Genomic DNA, 23,318 nt, shown 5'->3' on the forward strand with positions numbered 1-23,318 from the left:
TTTGATGGAGAATCAGGGTTAATCTTGTGAGGTTTCTTTTTTTTTTTTCAAAAGAATTACAGCATGCTAATGCATATATTTTTTTCTTGGTTACAGCTTTGGTGATGGGGAATCTAGATTAAACTTGAAGATGAAGTCAGCTGCTGTATTACTGTTCTGCCTTGTCGCAGAGTTCAACCTACAAAATGTGGGTGCAGGAAAACATGTGATTGATGGAACGTCAGAAAACATTACAGCACAGCTTAATGTTACGACTACTGTGGATTCTGTCAGTGGAACACCGGCTCTCTACTCAGGGGAGACAATTCTCCTTGAGCTTGGTGTGGAAGTTTTGGCTAATGTCACAGGACTTGCAATTCAGCTGAACTATCCTGACAGGGTTTTCTCTTCAGCGAACCAAGGAGTTGATTTTCCACGTGAAGTTTCATTTTCAAAGGAAGGCTTTCTTAATAGTTTCAATATCAACAGTGTTGATGTCCAGGCCACTAACTTAATTAAGTATAATTTTGGTGATGCACTAGTGGGATCTGGTTATGGTTATTTTACTTTAACATGGAAATTCAACATGACAGCCGAATTTGTGGATGATTTGCCATTGATGGAGATTTCAGCAGTTGTTTATGATAGTCTGAACCAGGCAACACCCATTCTAAATTTAACCTCAATCGTGGCATACCTTGGTGCTGATTTGAAAGTAAATATAAGGTCCAGTTTGTCAGAAGTGGAGGCTGCTGACCAAGTTGATATCGTCATAGAAGTGGCTGTAGGCCTTGATGCTACAGACCCAGCGGAGGATACACAAGTAAGTATATAACCATGTTGTATGGGTACAGTGTACATATATCTGTGCCTCATCAGCAGGGGATATGGGTTCAAATCCACGTGGGTCATGCTGAAGACTTGACAGTCTTTGCTTTGTATGCTTGGTGTGTTAGTAGGGGATAGGCTTCTAATTAGTTGACCTGTTGCTAGTATACTGTGGCTAAATTGCATGTACATATGTTAGCTTTTCTTGCCATGCTCCATCTTGGGTAAAAAAAAAATGAACTCTAAAATCTTACAAAAGGAGTTACGATGGAGTCCCAAGTTGAGTTCTGTTTCTTTTCATTACTTAATACAGAGAAAATTATGGATTCTGACATGTGGCAGAACATTTGTTTTTTATTCATTTGTTTGTCTTGTTTATTTTTTTGTCTGTTTGTTCTGTTAGTTTGTATTTTTGTTTTCCTTGTTCATTTTGCTTTTGTTTAATTGTTTTGTTTGATCAGGGTTTAAAAAATGTCACTTTCAACAACATGAAATATTATTCTAAGTATTTCTGGTCTTATATCGTGATGATGTCATCAAACACAGTGTCCCATCCTATCATACGATACATCAAAATTTACACAGGGCCAACCCTTCGTGCTGAGCATCAAGCCAGGTAGAACCAAGGTTAACGATTTTGATTTACTTCAGACTGAGCCCTGGGGCCAATTCCACAAAGCCATTTCAGACTTAAATCAAGGTTTGAAATGCGATTATAAGCTTATTTGGGGCTTTAAACTTAATATTTAGTCCACCTCATCGATGTTCTCTTCAGATGTGTCAAGATTTCAACCTCCAGTATCAAAAACTAAGAATCATAAAGAGTTTTTAAATTTTTAACTTCAGTCAGAAATGGCTTTGTGGAATCAACCCATGGGCTCTATCACTTACATGGCAGCTCCTGCTTCTGCCTTAATAATGCACATGTACTGTATAAGCACATCCAACTGAACAATTGTGAGTTGATTGATATCACCTGATTGTGTGTGCACATGTAATTTTTTTTTGTCATCACGTGTAATTGTTTTTTTTTGTCAGGTCCAGGTCATGCTTGGTAATAGTTTGACTGCAGGACCTATCCAGTACTTTGTCGGTACATCTCTGGTTGATAATTCCTCATCTGCGGTGATAAGCCGAGAAGATCTGGCCTCCACAGGCCTGACAGGCCTGACCCTCAACGCCTCACACTCCCTATACATCATCACTCAGGGTGTGATTAAGGACACAGTGGAACTGAACCATGTCATTCCAATAAATGTACACCTGGCTTACTTTGATGGAAATCGATCAGGTAATGTTACAGCTACCTGCTACCTGATTAGTGTCTAATCAAAGATGAATTGGGAATGATCAATAGCAAATGTTTAGAAACTTAAGGCGTGAAATAAAAAGTTGATTGTTTAGGGTAAGCTACCTACTTACTGAAAAACCAGTGACCTAAAAAAAATTCTTAATATTCAAACCTTTCACTTTTCAGTATAAATTGAAAATAGATAGCTTTTGATTTGGTGAATTTACACATCATCGTTTCATGTACAGTTCATTTTCATGGCTTCACAAGAATCCAATTACATACTGTAACCAACGCAGTCTGTATAATGTCTGTTTTTGCTTGTGTTTAACCACAGCTCTAATATATATCCATTTAATTAATTATTTACAGCTCCTGAAATAAAGAAGACATTTGATTATTTCGGACTGAACACAAAATCTCCTGTAGTGACTGTTAACCCACCCAATCTGAACCCTGAGTTACCACTGGGTTATCCGGTCACCATGGAAATCAGCATTGTCATGGGAAAGGGAAAACTTACAGGGCTGCATGTTAAAATGGGTAAAATGAATTTACAGATAATCTTAGATCTAGAAATATGCTGCAATTTTTACAATACAAAAGTAAGATATAAAAATCAACAGGTTTGAACAAAAGCAATCAGTTTGAAACATATAAGTGTGTGTTTCTAAGAAAGAAAAAATATATATAAGACATGTATCTTGGTACATAGAAGTGATTTATTCACCTTACATGCTTTACATTCAAATAAAGTAAAGAAAAGTTCTGGTAAGTCTGTGATTGTCGTGGAAAAAAAGTAAGTGTGATAAAACGATGTAAATTGTTCTCCTTTTAATACTGGTAAACTGGTATGTACCTGTGAATCAAGTCTGAGAGCATCATTCATAGTGCTGGATGTGACCAGAAATAACTCAGCTCTGCACACTTTTGTTACAGATGGTACCACAGATACAACTGCCGGTCTGTCCTTGTCTGTTGCTCCGGTTTCCGTTGATTCCCCATCCGGTATCACAGTGACAGACAAACCAGTCGACTATTCCCGCCGCAGGCGTGCCACGACTGTGTCAGACACAGTGCTTCTGGGAACTTTCTACAACCCAAGCCTTAATCCTGTTAACACACCTATCACAATTACAGTAGGTGGAATCAACCTGAGTTAGCCAGGGCTGTTCTCACAAAATATTGTTTTAATCTGTTGTCTGACAACCTGTTTTTCTTCGCAGAAAAGTTGTATAAAAAAGGATGCATTTGTAAGATCTGTTATACTGATAACCTGGTCAGAATATGTAAAATTATATCAGTGAAGTCCAATAGCAAAGAAAGAAATGAATTAAACAAATTGCTGCCTGTTCGTGTTCATTTTAATTTTACGTGACCTCAATGCGGAATTTTGTTCATTTTTAACTTTTTTACTTGCCTTTTTGTAATTTTGTTGAGTTGTTTAATTTACTTAGATTACTGAGTTTCTGATAACTTGTGATACCGGTGATAAATATCACCCTACCAGTATGTATGTATATGAACAGGTATATATATCTTGGTGGTGTTGTTCTTTCAGATCAGCTTCCGTGTGTCATCATCTAACCCTAACCCTCCCGCTAACCTGCCAATGTCACTCCTAGGTCAGCTGCAGGGTCAGATGTTTGGAACATCAACCACATTCCTGTCCACAAGTGTGACACTGATCAAGTCTCTGACTCTGTCTAAATCTGTACAGGTGAGAAAACTCATGATAACCCATGATTTTTGTAAAGAATCCTGTATATTGGCCATGTAACTTTTCACAACTAGTGAAAAGTCATTCAACTTTTAATGAAAATGTTTCATGAATTTGATCATTAGAGAGAAAAATTCAGAGTTACACTGAGAACTATGTTTTCCTCCACCCCAAAAACTGACCACCATAAAACATCAAGTCAAAAATTAATGAGTCTGAAGTTGAATAAGCAAATAAATAAATGAAACATTAGGCATGAAAATCGCTTCCAAAAAATACGCAAAATACTGCATTTCAAGTGACTTTTGAGGTAAAATTGATGGGTCGAAAAAGAAGAGACTTTGCCAAACCCTCGTCTTTTAGTTAATAGATGGCACATCGAACCCCAACAAGGTACTGTTTGAGGTTGTTGTTGAACAGCCCTCATCTTCCAGCCTCTCAGCATACAATCTGCGGCTTCGTGACAACTCCTTACCTGGAATGCAGGCTAGCACTGTGGACAACTTTTTCTACAACAGCGGTCCAGCCGGATCCAACCTTGTCGTGTTCAACAAGAATAGAAATTTCCTCTTCACTGCTCCAAATTTACCATGTGAGTGTAATACTCTATGAATATCAGCCAGAAGTGCCGAGTCGAACATAGTTGTGTTGATGTCATTATGACATAGAATCGCCAACTTCAGGTAAATGCCATAAATTTAATGTGTCATTTGACATTTTTTGGAATATAATTTACTGACAAGAAACTCTATAATGAAGTCAGGTGTAATCAGTAACTTCATGTACATTAATATCATTTTAAGGGGAAATTGTAAATAGTCCATCAAAGCTTGTTCAGATCAAATTTTATCAGGCTTTTAGTTGTTTTCCTTATAACAAGGAAACTAGATGTAGATAATTTTGTTTAATCAAGTTGTGTTGCTTTTTTTCTGATAACGCAGAAATTAGATGTAGGATCACAAGTTTGTCTGTACTTTCAGTGTGGTCAGGCCTTAAAGTTATGTAGTGTGACTTGCTATGTTTCGTTTGATTTTTAGTATACAAATAAAATTGAACATCATGCGTTAAAGCTTGTTGAACTGTGTACATTGGTGTAACAAATAACACTTTGTGAACAGGGCTTTGCATTGCTGAGGTATAATAATGTAAGTATTTGACTGTTGCTATTTTGTGTTTCAGCTGGTGAAAATATGACCTTGAGGTATTCAGCCGTTACAGATGACGAGGATGAAGTCAATGAAGATCTGAAACTTGTGTATTATGAAGCGAGTGTGACATTCTATACATATGACAGTGCTTCCTATGTAAGTTGGTAATTTACTTTTGTAAAACTTTTGAATTTATGCATATACACATGTTGCTGAAAATATCATTGTTGGCGTAGTTTTTCAAAGTGTAAAATGCTTGAGATCATCACTAATATTGTTACATTTTAGATTCCATTTCACACTGCTTAGGCTTCTACTTTACTTCAGAATTTTTGCCAACAATCTGATAAGGTTACATGGTTTTCTGTGGGCTTTGCCTAGTTACTTCATCCACCCCCCAGAGTCATGTAATAAAAAAGTATTAGTGGATAGGGTATAAACATATCAATCAAATAAATTTAAAAAACTAAATATCATAAAGAAACTGTGTATATTGTAACTGTTGTCAGTTGAAATAATGTACATATATAAATTAAGTCAAACCTAACCTTAAATGGATTTTTTTAGAAAGTCAAAATGAAGGTAACACTGTGGTGAGGTATTATTAACTCATTTCTTATTTTCCATTCCTTATTCAGCCACCTGAAGCTGCCATTGAACTGAAGGGATATGCCTGCATCCTGAGGGAATTTATTGTTGAAACATCAGTTTGTATTTTTGTACCATTCATGATTTCATGCAATATTTTAGTTTTATAGATTCTTGTGCCGTGATAAAATTTAAACTGAACTAAATAATACACATATGTCCGTTCATGCAGATATATTCAGTATTGGATAGGTATAGAGGTATTCAAATGCAAGGGGAGATAACTAAACTGGATCGTACGAAGGGGTACAACTGATATTTTTGTGCCAAAATATGTTCACAAAAATCCAGTTAAATTAGATGTTTTCTGGAAATTGATGATGTTTCAGTCAGAAATCTTTAGCTTATTTGTGAACTGCATAATAACTGCCCAATGCATGTTGGCTTTAAAAGCGATACACTTAACTTTATACATGTGTATTTCTTTTATATTTGTAGATTTTCTACCAGCAGGGCTTGGCAGCTCTCACATTTTTCATTGCCCTGATCGTCGGTGCTTTGGTGGTCATCCTCATCATCTTTATTCTTATTCGTGTTTGCAAGAAAAACCTCACAGGCTCCATAACTCCTAATTCAGCTGTTGATGTAAGTTATTGGTGAGCTGTATTTTCACAAGTATTACTACAGTACTTCAACATTTTCACATGTTTGCAAGGTGTTTATTCAAGCATATTCTGTGTTGAATGAATACTTTAATTATACTTTTTGTGAAGCTCAGAAACTGGCCAATCCAACCAATGTAGTTTTGTCTCCAAAACAAAAATGTGCATGAATTGCACTGAACGTTGGTCTTTCACATTCGAAAAGGTTGAGGAATTAGCCTACATAATAATTCCTTTATTTCTGTGATTAACAAAGCTGAAAACTACCTAAAATTACTGTGATAACATGATGTGGTAAATATAATAAGGGTAAGTTAAATATAACAAGGAGTCTCGATCACTTCAAATGTTAATTGTTTAGGTTTATTTAGACAATTTCTATTATTGTTTATGCTTTTTTTTTCTTTCAACATATACTCTTTTTTTTCCCTCAGGACATGGTGAAAGACAAAGGAAATCGTCTGTTAGTTGATTCCTCGTACATGAGAAAAGGTGGCAATACCATAACTGATTTAAGGTAAAACAACAAAACAGAATGAAAAGTGGTGTATAAGGAAGGGTAGATCGAAATGTTAATAGACAAATAGGCACATTGTAAAATCATTTGACCTGATCATAGACCAAGCGATATAAAGCATTGTTCCTAAAGACCCTTAGCTGAGGTCACTGCTTCCAAATCTAACTCAGTCATCCATGCTCAGCTTTGCATTGAGATGTTAGTATATGTAATAGAAAATACAAAGATAAAAAAAAAAGAGTTTTCTTCATCTGCAAATCTGTTGATGGCTAAATACATTTTACACGGATTTCAGTTTTAGTTAGGCAGTCTCATGGAAAGAACTTATTCTGGGAGTTGTTTAATTGCCAGCTGGATATAAAGTTATATAAATGACATTGTTATCTTTGTTTCAGCATGGTTGGAGTAAATGATAGCATTGTTTCAGTTCTGGCACTGAAGGATAAATTACAGATGTACAGAGAAATTGACAAGTGAGTTAAAAATTAATCACATCTTATATATTTACACTTTGCAAAGATGTCATGTGGTTTAGAAGGTGCCAAAAGGAGTAGTACCCAAATTTGCTGAGTAGAAAATATATTGGTATTATTTTTTTTGGTGATTTATCGCCCTCTACCCATAAGTCTGACTTCCATTGTAAAGGTGAAAAATTCTTGAGAATATCAAATATTAAAAAAAGGTGAATGTTTCCGTCTCTAGGATTTTGTGCTCTTGCCAAAGAAAATATCAGAAACAGTGTAAAATGACTTTAAAATAAAGATAAATTCCCTTGCCCCAAGCCTGGATATCCTGAGTACGATAACCGTGGATACAGAGATAGAGGCCGAGCGTAACAAATCCATGAATGACGCCAGCGTGTTACTGATCCGGGGATTGAGAGTCAACAACGATATCACCAAGGACACAGAGGACAAAGCAGTAGGGATGTTTCAAGCTAATGAGCGCAACCTTGAAAAGAGGTTAGCAGAGGAATACAGACTGGACTCAAATATTATCTTCAAGGATATCAGCATAAAAAACAAGGTTAGTTTTTTTAAATATTATGGCTGTGATCTATGGCTGAGTTTTAATTAAGACGTGATCCCTTTCACTAAATCACAATATAAAACTCTGTGAAAGTGATGTTTTCAGGTTGTTTAGTCCTGTTTTGGGGTAAAAAAAAATCATGTACAATAACCTTTGATTCTGTTGAGAAATTTTTAGAATAAAATGTCCAATAATTTTAATAGGCTGAACGTAGTGACCATTTGATTGATGGTAAAAAAAAATGGATGATGAGCAAAAAAAAAAAGGATTTTGCTAAATATCTGTATGTAGTCATAGATTTTGTATCAGTCAGTGTTATATACATAGTTGTGTTGTTTCTACAGCAGTGTGTGATATCTTATGTGATGTACATCATTCTTTGATAGAATAAGTTGTCTGAGTTGATCAAGCATCAGAGTGAAGAGAAGCGGAGAGTGGTGGAGGAGACAGCTGCCATGGAGGAGAAGGTGAGAGGCATTAAAGTCAGAAATGGTTAGAAATATAATTATCCGATCAACCATGGTTATATTAACTTTGATTTTGAAGGAGGACCCTTTACTGACCAAGTACAATTATGGGATTTCTCAGAAGAGTATTCTTTAACTGGTGAGGTGAAGTAGTCTTTAGAGCCCGTTAGGAAGGTACCTGGTGAAGATTTGTTGTTTTTTAATCCATGAACCTGATCGTCATCACATACCTGAAATGTTTTTGTAGTGCAGATTGAAACAAAGAAATAAATACATAAACTGATTGGCAGGATCGCCGTGAGCTGATGGATATGATGGACCAGCAGCATGAGTCAGAACAAAACGAGGTCACCTATAAGCTGAAATTGGAGCAGGACGAGTTAACAGAGAAACTGAGAAAGGTAAAAAACATGAAGCTAGCTGACAATTTCTTTGTGAGCTTTTAGTGTTTTTAGATGTGCACAAGGTGTACCAAGAAAACCTCCTACATATATTTTGCTATTAAGATTCAAATTCTCAACTCTGTAACTCTTTGGCTTCTTTATTATTTTTGTACAATATTAATAACATTAAGAGATCAGCATTCAGGATTTTCCTAAGTGTTTTTAAGTGTTTCACATAAAATAATCCGCTTTTAACATTATATTGTGATTATTTGACACAGGATAAGTGATTGTCTTTTCAGTGATTCAAGGAAAAGAATGTATATGTAGTATCTGTGTAATATATGAAGTATATAAAAATATGGTTTTATAATTATGTACATTATTACACAGTGCATGTGCAATTACATCTACCTTCCAACATATGATGTTGATATACCCATAATCGTTCGTGACCATATGTGGCATTAACGCATCTTTTTCATTGGTTTATCCAGGAATATGCTGTTAGGAAGAGAATGGGTTTGAAAGAATTACAGCAGCAGCTTATCAACGAAACGGTCAGCCAGGGTAAGCTGAACGAGCAGCAAGCTGATTGGTTGATAAAGGAGCACCAGAAGGTGCAGGCGGCCATAGACAAGATGTATGACGATGAGATTTCCAGACAGAGAATGAGTCTGGAGGAGAAACTAGCAAGGAGGAGGGCACTTGCTCATGCCAGTGTGAGTTTTACCTGCTCTCAAATAATTAGGTTGCGTTAAAATGGGTGTTACTCTGCAAACATACACAGATCATTAAGTTTAAACATGTAGTTAACATATTTTAGGTAATAACTGTATTTATAATAGTGTTTGTGTAGGTTTTTTTCCTTCAATTTCAGGAATGCACAGGTAGTTATTTGAACTTGAATTTGCTTAGACTTTCATCAAACATTACTACTTAGACATTCACCATATTATTTAGATTTAAATGTTAATGATTCTAATTTACTCCTTCATGGTTATGATTTGTTAAGATTTTCATCATGATTGTTGATTACTTTATACATCTTCTCAGTAGACGGCGTGCAAACGTTTCTTCCATGAACTGACTGAATCCTGAATCTCCGTAAGAGTAATTTCTTTTCCAGCAGTCCTCGATGCATGCTTTTTAGTCATCCTCAGTGAATTTTTCCCTGTACGACCCTTATGACACTTGACAGGTGATGCAATGTAGGTCCTCGAAACGTGCATTTTTGAGGCTATGTTTTCATTTTAATCCTGTGTACAGTCTACTTAAGCTATGACCTTGAAAATTGGTCAGTGTATTAACAAAATCATGCCATTTGAATGTCTAAAGTTTGAAAGGGTTTGAACAAAGGATATTGGAGCAAAGCAGCATCAAAGTACGGCCCATTTTTTTATGGCCACCCGATATATATAGTGATTACTGTTTAGACTCTGTTTAGACATTGTTATTTAGACTTTGATTGTGATAATTGCTTGGACTTTCATTTTAACCATTGTTTACACTTTCATGCTGATTGTTAAGATTTTAATCATGATATTTGTTTAGACTTTCATGCAGAAGTGATAGTTGTTTATGGACTCATTGTCACTTTGAGTTAGACCTTTCATAGGGTTAATGCTCAGACTTTCATTACCGTCATTGTTAACACAGGTTAATGCTCAGACTTTCATTGCCATCATTGTTAACATTGAGGTTAATGCTCAGACCATCGTTGTTAACATTGAGGTTAATGCTCAGACTTTCATAGCCATCATTGTTAACATTGAGGTTAATGCTCAGACTTTCATTGCCATCATTGTTAACTTTTGACCAGGATATGCAGGAGGATGATGAGAGTGATATCCTGAACACCATGGCCGGTCACCAGTTACAGACCATCAAGGACATAAAAAAGTATGTCTCTTGTGCTGTTTTCATGTGTTGATACTATGGTGTGTTTTCATAAAATGTTGGAGTCCTTCCTGGCTTGGCCTGAATTGTTCATTTGGTGTGTTCACCCACACCAATTGGCAGAATAAATCCTCCTCAGTTTTGGGGCTGGGTATAAAAATAAAACTGAAAGTCAAATAATTTGTGAGAAATGCGGACGGTACTAGTAGTTGATTCTGTTAAAGACAATATTGATGTGATCGGAAATCCTTGAAAAGCAGGAAAATCTCTGAAGACATCATAATCTGACAAAAGATGGATTTTCAGTTTTATTTGTATTCTATTTTTGGACTTGTTAGAATAGACTCGTCCATAAAACAATAATTTTATTAAACTGGTGTTGTCAAATGCATCATCATTACTTCTACTGTTGTCAGTGAAAAAATCAACTGATTTTGTTGTAGTCAATGTGTATTTTTAATATTTTCAGAAATAGTATCTGTGTGTTAATTAGTTTAACTTTGATGTTTGACAGGAAGAGAGCCATGTCTGCAGCATCAGCCGAGCAGTACATTGAGAAGCTGAAGTCTGACATGTTACAGCTGAAGAATCAGATGGACAGGGAGCGGACAAAGCAGGAGCAGGAACTGCATCAGAGGCTGAGTGCCCTCAAGGCCAAGAAACTAGCTGAACTGGTAGACCTTTATTGTTACAGTTGTAGTTAATATGTGAAATACAGTATTTGATGGTGTACATAACAAACAAATTTATTCTTACTGGGTTGCCTTGAAAGATGATTTAAGCCATCTAGTTTACCTACATGTAGGAACATTATTTTAAGAGAAACACAAAATACGATCAAATTATAATACCACATCATATTCAGATCTGTAAATATTTATTTATTTATTTGATTGGTGTTTTACGCAGTACTCAAGAATATTTCAGTTATATGATGGCGGCCAGCATTATGGTGGGTGGAAACCGGGCAGAGCCCGGGGGAAACCCATGACCATCCGCAGGTTGCTGGCAGACCTTCCCACATACGACCGGAGAGAAAGCCAGCTTGAGCTGGACTTGAACTCACAGCGACTGCATTGGTGAGAGACTGCTGGGTCATTATGCCGCGCTAGCAATCTAACCGTGCCACAAAGATCCCTAGATCTGTAAATATGACAGGTTTTCTATGATGCTGAAAGTGTCATATGTATTTCATTGTACTGTGTTACTGGTTGGTAACTTGTGTGTAAATAAATAACCTAAAATTTCATGCATTACTAAGTTGCTCATTTTTCCGGATTCTGAGAGTTCTATTAAGTTTAGAAAGGTGATTTGAGAGGTGTTTGGAAGGTGGGATGATATTCCACTAGGAAAATGTAAGTTTAAGCACCAGAATTAATCTCATGACATTTATTTGCCTCTAAAAATGCTCTTTTGTGGTGGAATTTTTAGGTGATTTAGGGCATTGTATGTGGAATATGACATTTACATGTAGGTCAAAGGCAAATGTCATTCCTACAACACCAAAATGACACTATTGTACTGTGGTAAATGACACACCTTTTCTAGTTTCTCAGTCATTTCATTTGTATTTATAGGCTAAAAAACAGGAAGAAGAACTGAATAATTTCAACAAGAAGAATCAAGAACAGCAAACAGATGGTCCTGTGGGTAAGTCCATTTGAAAACCTTACCATTTCAGGCACAATTGATTCATTAACCTAACTGATAAAAGAATAGACTAATACATGGTTACCATTGAAAAGGATTTCTTGCCCTATATCTTTGTTTGTGCCTCAAATTTACTATTGGAAAGTTATAAACTTAATCAAGTATCATAAGATGGACTATTTCTACATATATCTTTGATTTTTTTGATATTTGAATATAAAAATGTTTTTGTGGGAATTAATGCGGAAATCAAGCTAAAATGGTCCAGAGGAATGAGAATGTTACATCAGAAAAGGTATGCTGTGACAGTGTTTACTGGTATGTTTTTGTATATTGTGCAATTCTGTTCTTCACTGAAGATCCGCTGTCATACATCGGAGCACGGCAGCAGAAGATGTCAGAGATCCGCAGTGAGAAAGATGAAATAGAGAGTGAGATGGACATGGAACATGCGGCTGAACTCCAGAGTCTAAGGAAATCACTGGGTCAGCAGACAGAGAGGCAGATGCAAACTATGGAGGACCAGACACTAGAGAAACTCAAGGCAGAAACAGGTAAAAAGATCAGCGCAAAGGAATTACTGTATTTGCTCCAAAATATGGCACGAAAAGCACATTTTTAAAACCAATCACAGTGTGATGAGTCTTTAGACTTTCCAGTAGGGTATGATCTTTTTTTTCCAAGCAGTTCTCATGATACCATGGAAAATAATGAACCTGTCAAACATGACAGCTCCTTATAAATAAACCCAAGTTGAGATGGAAGCAGGGTGTGGCTCAGTGGTTAACCACTGACCATTGACATATGGGGTGAGGGTTTTATCCTAACCTGGGACAGGGGATTTCTAGATTTCCTCGCTCTCGTTGTTCCATGTAGCATTTGACATCACTGCTGGGGCTGGTCTTTCGTTCCATTGAACTTGTCTTCTGCCAATGAGTCATGTAAAGACTGCACCTCACAATTAAGTGAGAAGTTCATCCGTCATTTATCAATGGCAGCCTGTTTATCCCGGCTACTCCGATTTCCTCCACGTGTAAAACTAACTCCCACCGCATACACAAGAATATGTAGGTGAAGTTATGTGTGGTTTACTGTTAGTGACAATAACTTGACGGCATTTTTCACCTAAGTACTGTTGTTAGGTGATCAGTTAGTGAAAAACTCAATGATTTGTACATTTTGTAAATCCAGACCTAACAGATGACCAGGTGAGGAAAATCCTGAAACAACATGAACAAGACACAGAGAGAATGAAGAATAGTCAGCAAGCAGAGAGAGAGGCTCAGAGACAAAAACTCAGGGTGAGTGAATGAGTGGAAAAAGTAAATTATTGTCATTTATTTTCTCTTCAGAATTCACATCTACTTCATTTAACTATTTATGTATTTAATTGGTGTTGAACATGATGCTCAAGAATTTTTCACTTAAATGACGATGGTCAGGACCCATAGACACCAAACGTCTTAAGGCTTCAGTCAAAATTTCAACCACATTTACAGCTAAAATATTTTGCTCTAGGAAGTTTAAAATTTATACACTGACTCTTTATCAAATACAAGAGTTGTGTCTCGTTCTGAGTTTGGCCTTTATACCACTTGCAATTGATGACTTAAGTCATAGATTGGATGATAAATATGAGACCAGGTTTATAGGGGGAGGAAACCATTGACCCATCGGGCACAGAACAAACCTCCAGACTAAAAGCTGCAGCCAAGACAGATTATTCAAAGGTTGTTACTGATCAAAAGTTGTTACTGATGGTTTTACGTTTAAGCATTGTTGCAAAGACAAGAGAATATCTCAGTTTTAGAAATTTCAATTTAGAATAAGGCAAATTGAGAATAAACATAATCCTGGATGACATCATTTTTGCAAAAATTAATACAGCAGTTGGAAAATAATGAACCTGTCAAACGTGACAGCTCCATATAAATAGACCCAAGTTGAGATGGAAGCAGGGTGTGGCTCAATGGTTAACCACTGACCATTGACACATGGGGTGAGGGTTTTATCCTTACCTGGGACAGGGGATTTTTAGATTGACCATTGACCCATCGGGCACAGAATAAACCTCCAGATTTAAAATTGCAAAGACGAGAATATCTCACTTTTAGTAATTTAAATTTAGAATAAGGCAAATTGACTAAGCTAGCACAGTCAAAACTAAAACCACATGAGGCATTCAGCTTTCTGAAATAAATTCCCTTGTATTCGCTGACTTGGAAATGGATTGAAGAAATGGATCTGGTTAATTGGTACCTTATCCTTCTTGCAGTGACATATATCATGGTTGTGTTTTGTTTTGTTTTTTCAGGAAAAATTGATTAAGAATAAACAGGAAGCCTCACAGAGAAGAGAAGAGGAGCGGTTAGAACAAGAACAGCTCAGAGAACATGAAACAAATGTGGTTCAGTTAGTACTAAGCATTTATTTATCTTACATTCTCTTTTCTCTTTCTATAATTTGATATGGAAAGTACATCATGCAACAACACAACCGTTACAAATCCCACCAATTTTAAGTCGGAAATGCTGAAGATCATGTGGAATTTGTGGAACAAAATTACAGGTAAATTGTATGGAATTTTTCACCATTTAATTCCCCTGCTGTGCAAATTTTAGCAGACAACAGTGATTAGTTAGTGAAAAATTATTAAAAAAAAAAAATTATGTAATTTACTATTAATCAAATAAAATTTCACGACTTTTGCTGACTTAGTACAGCAGGGTGATCGGTGAAACATTCAATGAAATTATAGATTATTTACTGTAATTTGACGATTTTTATATCTGCATGTAATTTTATGGCTTGTGAAACTCGCATATATTTTCATCGGAGTCTATCACCTTAAATGATAATCCTCTTTTTGAACCATTATATATAGTGTTAACTCTGACTAGGCATTATATGAATTGTATTATTAATGTTTCTAAACTATGAAGTGTTTACACCGCACAGAAAACTCATCAACAATCAGCTGTCAATGAGTGAAGCTGAACGAGACAAAATTCTGAAAGAACATGAAAAACAGATGGTTCAGTTGGAGAACAGGTGAGTTTATACATGTATTTTTCTATTATATACCTATACAATGTTTATTTATTTCCTGTTAATTAATGCTTGAGTGCTTTTTCACTAGTTTTTACTTTGCGTATTCTTCAAATATTTATCTAGTTATGTATCAGTTGGCAGTCGTAAGTTGTGTACATTACCAGATTTTGATGGGAAGATTATTGTTATCTTTTCATTTTCAGTCTTACGCTGAATAAATTACGACAGAAAAAAAATGTTGGAAGAGAAATTGCAGAAAAAAGGTCACAGCAAATGGAAAAGCTTCAAATGAAACAGAATAGAGAATATAAGGTATGTAAAATCCAATTTTTATTTTGACCAGATGGATTTTGTGAGATTTTTGTCACCAAATGATGTACATACATGTAAGTTACATGTAAGAAACTGTTATCACATAATTTGTGCATAAATATTATTCCTGGCTTATGTAAAAACCTAGAAACTAAACTAAAGACAAAACTGCTGTCTTTTAATTTTATAACAATATTATAAATCAAATCCGTTTTAATTTGAACAGAAATTGAGACAAACACTGGAGAACAATGGAGAAGAATCTGATGAAGAAGGCGTGAAAGTTCAGCTGGCCATGATGAAAACGTCACACTGAGCAGAAACTGGCTGTGATACAGGGCCAGAGGATGGACATTGATACAGAATTAGAGGGGGTAAGGCATGGGTGGGTAAGGTGTGGGTGGGAGTGTGGGTAAGGTGTGGTTGGGGATGTGGGTAAGGTGTGGGTGGGAATGTGGGTAAGGCATGGGTGGGAATGTGGGTATGTAGATAATGTTTAGGCTGGAATGTAGGTAGGGTTTGGGTGGGAATGTGGGTAAGTTGTGCAGATGTGGATTCGGCATATGGTTTACATGGGCGAGAGAGGGTATGTGTGACTGGGTTTGATACAGAGGCAAAGTATAGCCTTGATACAGTGTTAATTGTTGGTGTGGAGTGAAGTTTAGGAGTAAACAATATACATGTACGTGAATGCTTTTTTGTTGTTGTTTATTTTGTTTAGATTCGTATAGAAATGATGAAGGAAAGAGCTGTAGCTTTGAAAGAGCAAGAGGAGCAACTTGGTGCCATGTTAGCCACTTTGCAGATGGAGAAGGCCAGAGAGGTGGGTTATGTTGCTGCTCAGAATATGGAAATGTTTATTTTGCTTTTTGGCTAGCGATGAAGACCAAATGATGAAGAATATCACAAAAATGTTTCACTTCTGAATTACATTCATGTACTTTGTGCTCAGTATTGAGAGGATATATTATATTTATATATTTTATATTTGATTGGTGTTTTATGCCTTACTCAAGAATATTTCGCTTATACGACGGAAACCGGGCAGAGGCCGGGGGAAACTCAGGACCATCTGCAGGTTGCTGGGAGCTGGGATATATTATAAGAACTGGTCAGACTGGTGTTAGTAAAATGTGGAATGCCCTCTCTGGGGACTTCAGCAAGATAGCTGAGTGAGGTGCCGCTGTGTGATATTTCCAAAATAAAGTTGAAATGAGAAAAAAGGGCAGGTTCAGAGATGTAGATGTGCAGTGAGGTTCTCCGTCTGAATTCATCTTCCCTCTAGCTGGGTCACTGTGTTACATCAAAAGTTTGTTAGGTGGATTAATATAATGTTGCACAAAATCAGGGTTTTTTTTAACAGAAAGAATAGCTGTCAGTTTGAGATGTAGTTGAAAATCGAATTCCGCACATTGCACATGCACAAATGTAGTTATAAAGTTTGTTATGCAGCTCATGCTTGCTTCCTCTCCAGTCATGCATGGAAAGGTCTGTCAAGAAATGAATAAATTAATATGTATGTATGTCTCAAGCAATGTATTGACTGTTTATTGCACTGTTGTGTCCACAGTTGGCAAAGATAGAGCAGCAACAAAAGGCCATCAACAACCTGAAGCTGAACCTGATGGATGATCTGACTGATAGGGGTGTACTCTCTAACCCAGAGTGCCAGAGGGTCATTGACGTTCATAAACAGGCAGGACAGTTTTCTCTACATCCACAAATTCATATGTTACACTTCAAAATGAATTCCCAAGTTGCTAGTACTCACTACTTGTTTTCTTTATTAAAGTGAGCAACAGTTTGTAGGTTTCTGAAGGTTTTTTCTGTGTATTTTTTTAGTTTCCATCAAATACATATAACATGTCCTTGTTATCTGACTTACATGTACTTTTGCACATGCAATTCTTTATTAAATTATGAACCGTTCATGTTTTGTTAATGACTGATCAGTATTTTTTTGTTTCTCAGGAGCAAGAAAATTTGCAGAAAAAGCTTGATTCCCAGAGAATCAAACAAGAGAAGGTAAGAAAGTTTGTAAAGTTTTCACTTTTGTGAATATGTTTTTTTTTAATGATAAACCTCTTTATTTAGTTTATTAAATATTCAATAGACACTCGCTCTTTTCAGATCTATACATAATGAGTTGCTTCATGTTATGCATGTGTTATGTTTAGGTGTTACGCCAGCGTCTTCAACAGCGCCTGCAGGAAAGAGAGCAATTGATTGGTCAGCTGCAAGAAAAGGAAATAGAATCTGCATCACGCACACTACGCAACAAAACCTCAATAAAAGTGAAGAAGATGCTGATGATGACAAAACACATGGTAGCTTCAGAGAAATTCAGGTATATGACACTTGAGAATAGTTCTTTAATAAACTCTAAAGCACTGTAACCAGTTATGGCATGTTAAGTCTATTTACATGTACTGTAGTTCTTTTTGCATGTTTACAAGGTGTTTATCCAAGCATATTCCAAAAGCATTATTCTGTGTTGACTGATAAAATTATACAATTGGTGAAGCCCTGAAACTGGACAATCCCACCAGTGTAATTTCGTTTCCAAAATCAAATTAAAAAAGTGCATTAATTGCGCTGAAAGTTGCACTTTTATATGCAAAAAGGTTGAGGAATTAGGGTATCATATAATGAAAGGGCATAATTTTGGAGGAACAAATCACTTTTAAGGTCTTTTCATGGCAATGAAGGTAAAACTTATTAAGGTATAACGATCATATTGCTTTAATAGGTCAGTCAGAGTGGTGTACTTTTTTGTCACTGTTTCTGTATAGTTTGTAATGCTAGCTCACTAGCACTGTACAGTGTAACTGCAGAGAATAATGTATTTTTACTCAACTTGGAATCAACTTGAGTAAGCGGAAAATGTTTTGTGGGCGTTCACAGCCATAACAAAAGTAAGTTCTTTTACGTGGAATGGTGCCTGTTTTATACGATCAGCTTACCCAAAAGTCTCTCATATCAAAGTATGCTGGTGAAGATTGTTAACGGGTCGTGTTTAACAGGAACCAGATGGAGCGTGAGCGTGACCAGACATTAGAGAGTCTCAGACAGCAGTATGAGGTGATGAAGATGAAGGCCATGCAGGAACAGGTAAGACTTCTCTAAATTTAGCTCTTTCCGAATTACGTTTATGCACATTTCTTTCCAGACATGGCATCAGCCCCATTCTTGAACATGGAATTATTTAATTCGCTCTCATTGTTCTTGGGGCTCTGATTGGCTCATTGGCAGTAAGCAGTTCTCTTTGTGTGGTCTTACATAAAGTTTGCTACGTGGAAACCTCCTGTGTCTCCCACCAATATGAAGCTTGTGAAACATGGGAGAGTTTGCCAGTAATGTGCCAAAGGTCGATAGTTTACTATGGGCATACTACCCATAAACGTATTTACCCTTGTACAGCGCAAGTAAATAATTCTGCAGTATATGGCATTGAACGACAATCAAATGAAGAAATAAACAAATCATCATTTCATTTCAAGCCACATTATGGCCTGTTGGGTTTTTGTGATAAAAACTGTGTCACTCTAAAGTGTTTATGTAGAATAGGATGTTGATTTTAGGGAAACCTTTTCCTCTGCTCCAACAGTTAGTTGTTACCGTTACAGCATGGTAGGCCTAGTTGTTCATTCATATTTCCAATATTAAAAATAACTCGACAAATAGAAAAAAAGAAAAGTTTTCTTGATACATCACAAGTTTAACTAATTTATTGTGTGTTTCAGGAGTTGAAGTTTATATCAGGTCTGATTCGTCTGGGGCGATTCAGAAAGTCTGAGTTGTCCAATGTGGTCAAGTTACTGTTCCCTGGTCGATCTCCTGACGAGGCCAACAGACTACTACAGATCATGTGTGAGCATGCCGACATGGAGAAGACTGATCTGGATAAAGATGACACAAGTCTGTAAGTAGACACTGCTAGGTTGTGAGTTCAAATCCACTACATGCTGATTTGTGGCAGACTAATATATGACTTCCTGAATTCTCAAATTTTGGCTTTGATATCATTATGCAAAACACTGTTTGTCCTACTGATAAAAGTTATATTTTGAGATGTGATAGTTGAAAATTTGAAAACAATTAAGAGAATTATTGATATTTTATAGGAAGACCATGCCTTCAGTGTTCTTGGGGCTTTCATAAGACAACAAGAGGTCAACAACACTTGTGTGGCCATTTGCCAGTCACAGGTTTGCTCAAAACCATGATCTATAACCAGTGTGGTGTGAATACATTGTAACTGTATGTTTCTTGGGGAAAAGTTTGTCAGTAATTTGCCAAAGGTCAGTGGTTTACCCCGTAGTGCTCTGGTTTCTTCCACCAAGAAAACTGACTGGCATCATATGAAATCAAAATTCCCTGGGTATTAAAAACCTTTCTCATATTTATCATCTTTCAACCTGACCTTGATATCCTCTGATCCAGTTTGAGTGACACAGCCACCAGCCGATTGGAGGAGAGAATCAGAGTTGCAACCTTGACCTCCCCAATGAACTCAACAATGAATTCTACCTCTGGATCAATGTATGGTGATCTACGCAAAGGGTATGTTAGCAATGTTGTTTTTGTTTCTCATTGAATATATTACCACTGCAGGTGATAGTGTCTCAGAAAGTGAAAATCTGAAAAAATGGATTAATTGAGACTAATTAAAGTATTGCCGTGATTGTGAAAGCAAAGCCTGCTATTGCAGTCTGTGACAAATATTTCATCATTCAGCTACTGTTTAAACAGGTAATGTGAATTACTCTTAAAAGTTACAAACTGCAAGTTCTTGATGACGCTTAGCTTTCATATTATGGCTAAAAGAAGTACATATATGTGAAGAAATAACAGACTCATAGATTCATTTATTCTTTTTCAGAAGCATGAAGTCTACTGGAAGAAAAGCCAGTCGAGCTAAGCTACGTCGACCTCAGTTGAAAGATGACAACTTTGATTATGATGATGATGATACTGATGATCTGAACATGTCGTACAAAAGTTTAAGCCGACCAGAGCCCCTAGGACAGGATCATAATGAGGGTTACGTAGAAGCGACGCTTACATATGATGATGAGTCGTTCCTGAACAGAAGACGGTTACCCGTTCCTCCCCAAGGGGCTTTGGAGCCCATTGAAGTCAAACCAAAACGCAAGAAAAAGAAGAGCACATTAAAGAAGTTAGCAAATCGTAATGCTGGTTTTCGTGGGGAGGACGAAGCAGAATACTCAGTGTAACCCAATATTAAAAGATTTTGTGTGGTTTGAATTGTTTGCTACCCTAGTTTTGCAACTTGTTATATAAATTTTATATACGTGTACATGTGGAACTGTTTCATGTACCCAGATAATTTAATTTAATAAATAATAAATAAATCAGAAATATTGTATATTTTATGCCTTGAATGCTGAGAAAGGATCATAGATTTTTTTAAAATCATGATCACGTCATATGGCAGCAGCAAAATATTTTTGGTCATTCCACTTGGCTTAATTATGCCCTATACTGTTATTTCTGTTTTATATTTTCTAAGATGTGGTACTTTATATGCCCCTATTTTCTTATACACTATTAATATAATTATTTTGCCCTATATTTACCTGCACTTACCCTAATTCTTCAACCTTTTCAACCATGACTGCGACTTATTATTTGAAACATTTTAAGATAACTACAGAGCAGGTGTACAGAAATAATTTGCACTGTTCTTGGAAAATCTGCATCTTCAGTGACAAAAACAAATCATTTTTTTTCATCACTTTCGTAATTATTGTATGCATAAATTCCACTGAATTTCTTTAGTGATTGAAAAGGTTGAAGATTTACAGTAGTTCAAATTTCAAAATCGGTGTGCAGCATTTTGAGTAGCCAGGTGCATGTACATGTGAGGCAGACCATTTTTCTTCTCTTTAACCATGTTAGATTATTTGGCATCTAAACAAGACTCAGATCAGGCTGTTGTTTAATATGGCTTGTTTTCAGAGAATGGCTACAGGTATTTTGTTTTCTGTCAAGTAACCCTGCCCACACAGGAAAACAAGCCGAACTTTTAGTCAAATATTCTTCTGTATTTTGTCCTATGTTTTCCTGTTGATCAGTGGACGCCCTTTATTCTGTTGACTAACTATCTATCAAAAGCATTATTTAGCTGTAATTTATATTGTATATTTAATGCTTAATTTATAAAGAGGAACAGATGTTTCCTACATCACCAGCATGTTTGTTTGTGCATATCTTTAATTGTTCATTAATTTAATAACATGTTTGACAAAATTAAGATTATGTATGTGTTGCTCATATCAGATTACATTAATAGTTGTTTTTTGTGTCACATTTTAACATATCCAACAGTGACAATCGGTTCAGTGGATCTCCACATATTTCAAAAGTGCTTGTGATCTTAATTATATGCCATGTTCACTATGAAATCAGTTCCAGATCAAATTCCCCAGAGCGCTTTGTGCTGTGCATTTCTGAATTAATCATCAGTTTCAAACAATTGTGATGCGCTTTCAGTTATTCACACTCAAAGCGATTTGTGTTTAGCACGTGCTAACTATGATCTCATCGGCCCAGTACTGTCCCTTTGTATGGATGAAGGTTACCTGATCCAAGATGGATGCATTCACAAGTGCGTGTACAAAGCATTATCCAGACTATCATTGCTTTACACTATAATCCTTGTACCGCACATGTTTATCCTGATAATGTCTTGTGTAGTTATAATATGTTGAAAATAACTGACACAGGCTACATAAAATTGATTTATCATTATGTCATGATGGGTAAGTATATATATATTTACAATATATATGATGGCTGTGGGTTTTCCCCAGGCTCTGCCCAGTTTCCTCCCACTATAATGCTGGCTCTCTAAGTGAAATATTCATGAGTACAGTGTAAATCACCAATCAAATAAATAAATATTTATATATATTTGTGTGTGATGATCTGTGGTATTATTTTTATACATTCAGACCTTGATGTGCACATCTGTGATACGAGAAAAATGGCATTTTACTGTTTTGTTAAAGGATATTCTTTTTATGTGTATTCTGCATGTATATTCATTATTATTTTTTTTTTTCCTTATTTATTTCTTTTTGGGGGGGGGGGCGGTGTTGGGGGGAAAGTTTCTATTTGTAGCATCTTTACTTGAGTCCATTACAATGTTGCTCGTTAGACTGGTAGGAGAGCTATTGAAGCCTCCACGTGCATGTAGATTATATCCTAGATTATACATGTAGAACTTATATGTTGTTTATATCTTATCTGTATTCTATATACAGCACATGTGTGTATATTCATGGATATAAATATATGAAAATATGTACATCAGGCTTTCATTTCATTTGTTTTACTGGTGTTCAGAAGTCCACAATGAAGATTGAGTTTCACCAACTTGATGAAAGTCAAGTTTGTGTTATTTAGATATTTACTTGATTGGAAAGTACAGGGCAAAATGAGTTTACATGTGTACTGTTTGCACACCAAGATAAAAAAAATATTGATATCATGGCTGTTTAAATCCATACTCAAGATCATTCTAGTTATGCACAATATATATTGCTGGGTTTAGCTCTGAGAAAATCCATACGGTTTCTACCCCATCACTACTCCACAAAATCATACAGTTTTACATGTAAATAATATGCGTTTACCTCTACATGTGTTTGTCAGGAAAGGAATCATAGAACTTTAACATGTGAAGTGCTGCTAAGGCAAGAATAAGTGGTAGGATTGCAGAGTTCAAACCTAATCTCTTCAGGACTGATTTTAATTGTTGTTAAGCAC

The 23,318-nt window shown here is 36.1% G+C and overlaps 1 protein-coding gene across 1 annotated transcript; it reads left to right on the plus strand.

The window, feature by feature from the left end:
• The first annotated feature begins 130 nt into the window (after positions 1 to 130).
• On the plus strand, positions 131 to 21,248 carry LOC135467409 (uncharacterized). The gene is given in 33 exon segments (XM_064745183.1): positions 131 to 802; positions 1,846 to 2,098; positions 2,471 to 2,641; positions 3,038 to 3,237; positions 3,660 to 3,818; positions 4,182 to 4,410; positions 4,998 to 5,122; positions 5,605 to 5,673; positions 6,053 to 6,199; positions 6,651 to 6,733; positions 7,129 to 7,206; positions 7,516 to 7,759; positions 8,149 to 8,229; positions 8,520 to 8,630; positions 9,110 to 9,334; positions 10,435 to 10,514; positions 11,026 to 11,185; positions 12,089 to 12,161; positions 12,521 to 12,715; positions 13,353 to 13,462; positions 14,476 to 14,573; positions 15,120 to 15,212; positions 15,416 to 15,524; positions 15,751 to 15,825; positions 15,827 to 15,898; positions 16,246 to 16,347; positions 17,095 to 17,220; positions 17,496 to 17,549; positions 17,702 to 17,871; positions 18,548 to 18,635; positions 19,268 to 19,446; positions 19,968 to 20,087; positions 20,407 to 21,248. Coding segments are annotated over 33 exon segments (5,106 nt in total). The 3' UTR covers positions 20,762 to 21,248.
• The last annotated feature ends 2,070 nt before the right edge of the window (positions 21,249 to 23,318 follow it).

The sequence above is a fragment of the Liolophura sinensis genome, chromosome 6 (assembly GCF_032854445.1).
Source record: "Liolophura sinensis isolate JHLJ2023 chromosome 6, CUHK_Ljap_v2, whole genome shotgun sequence".
Taxonomy (NCBI): domain Eukaryota; kingdom Metazoa; phylum Mollusca; class Polyplacophora; order Chitonida; family Chitonidae; genus Liolophura; species Liolophura sinensis.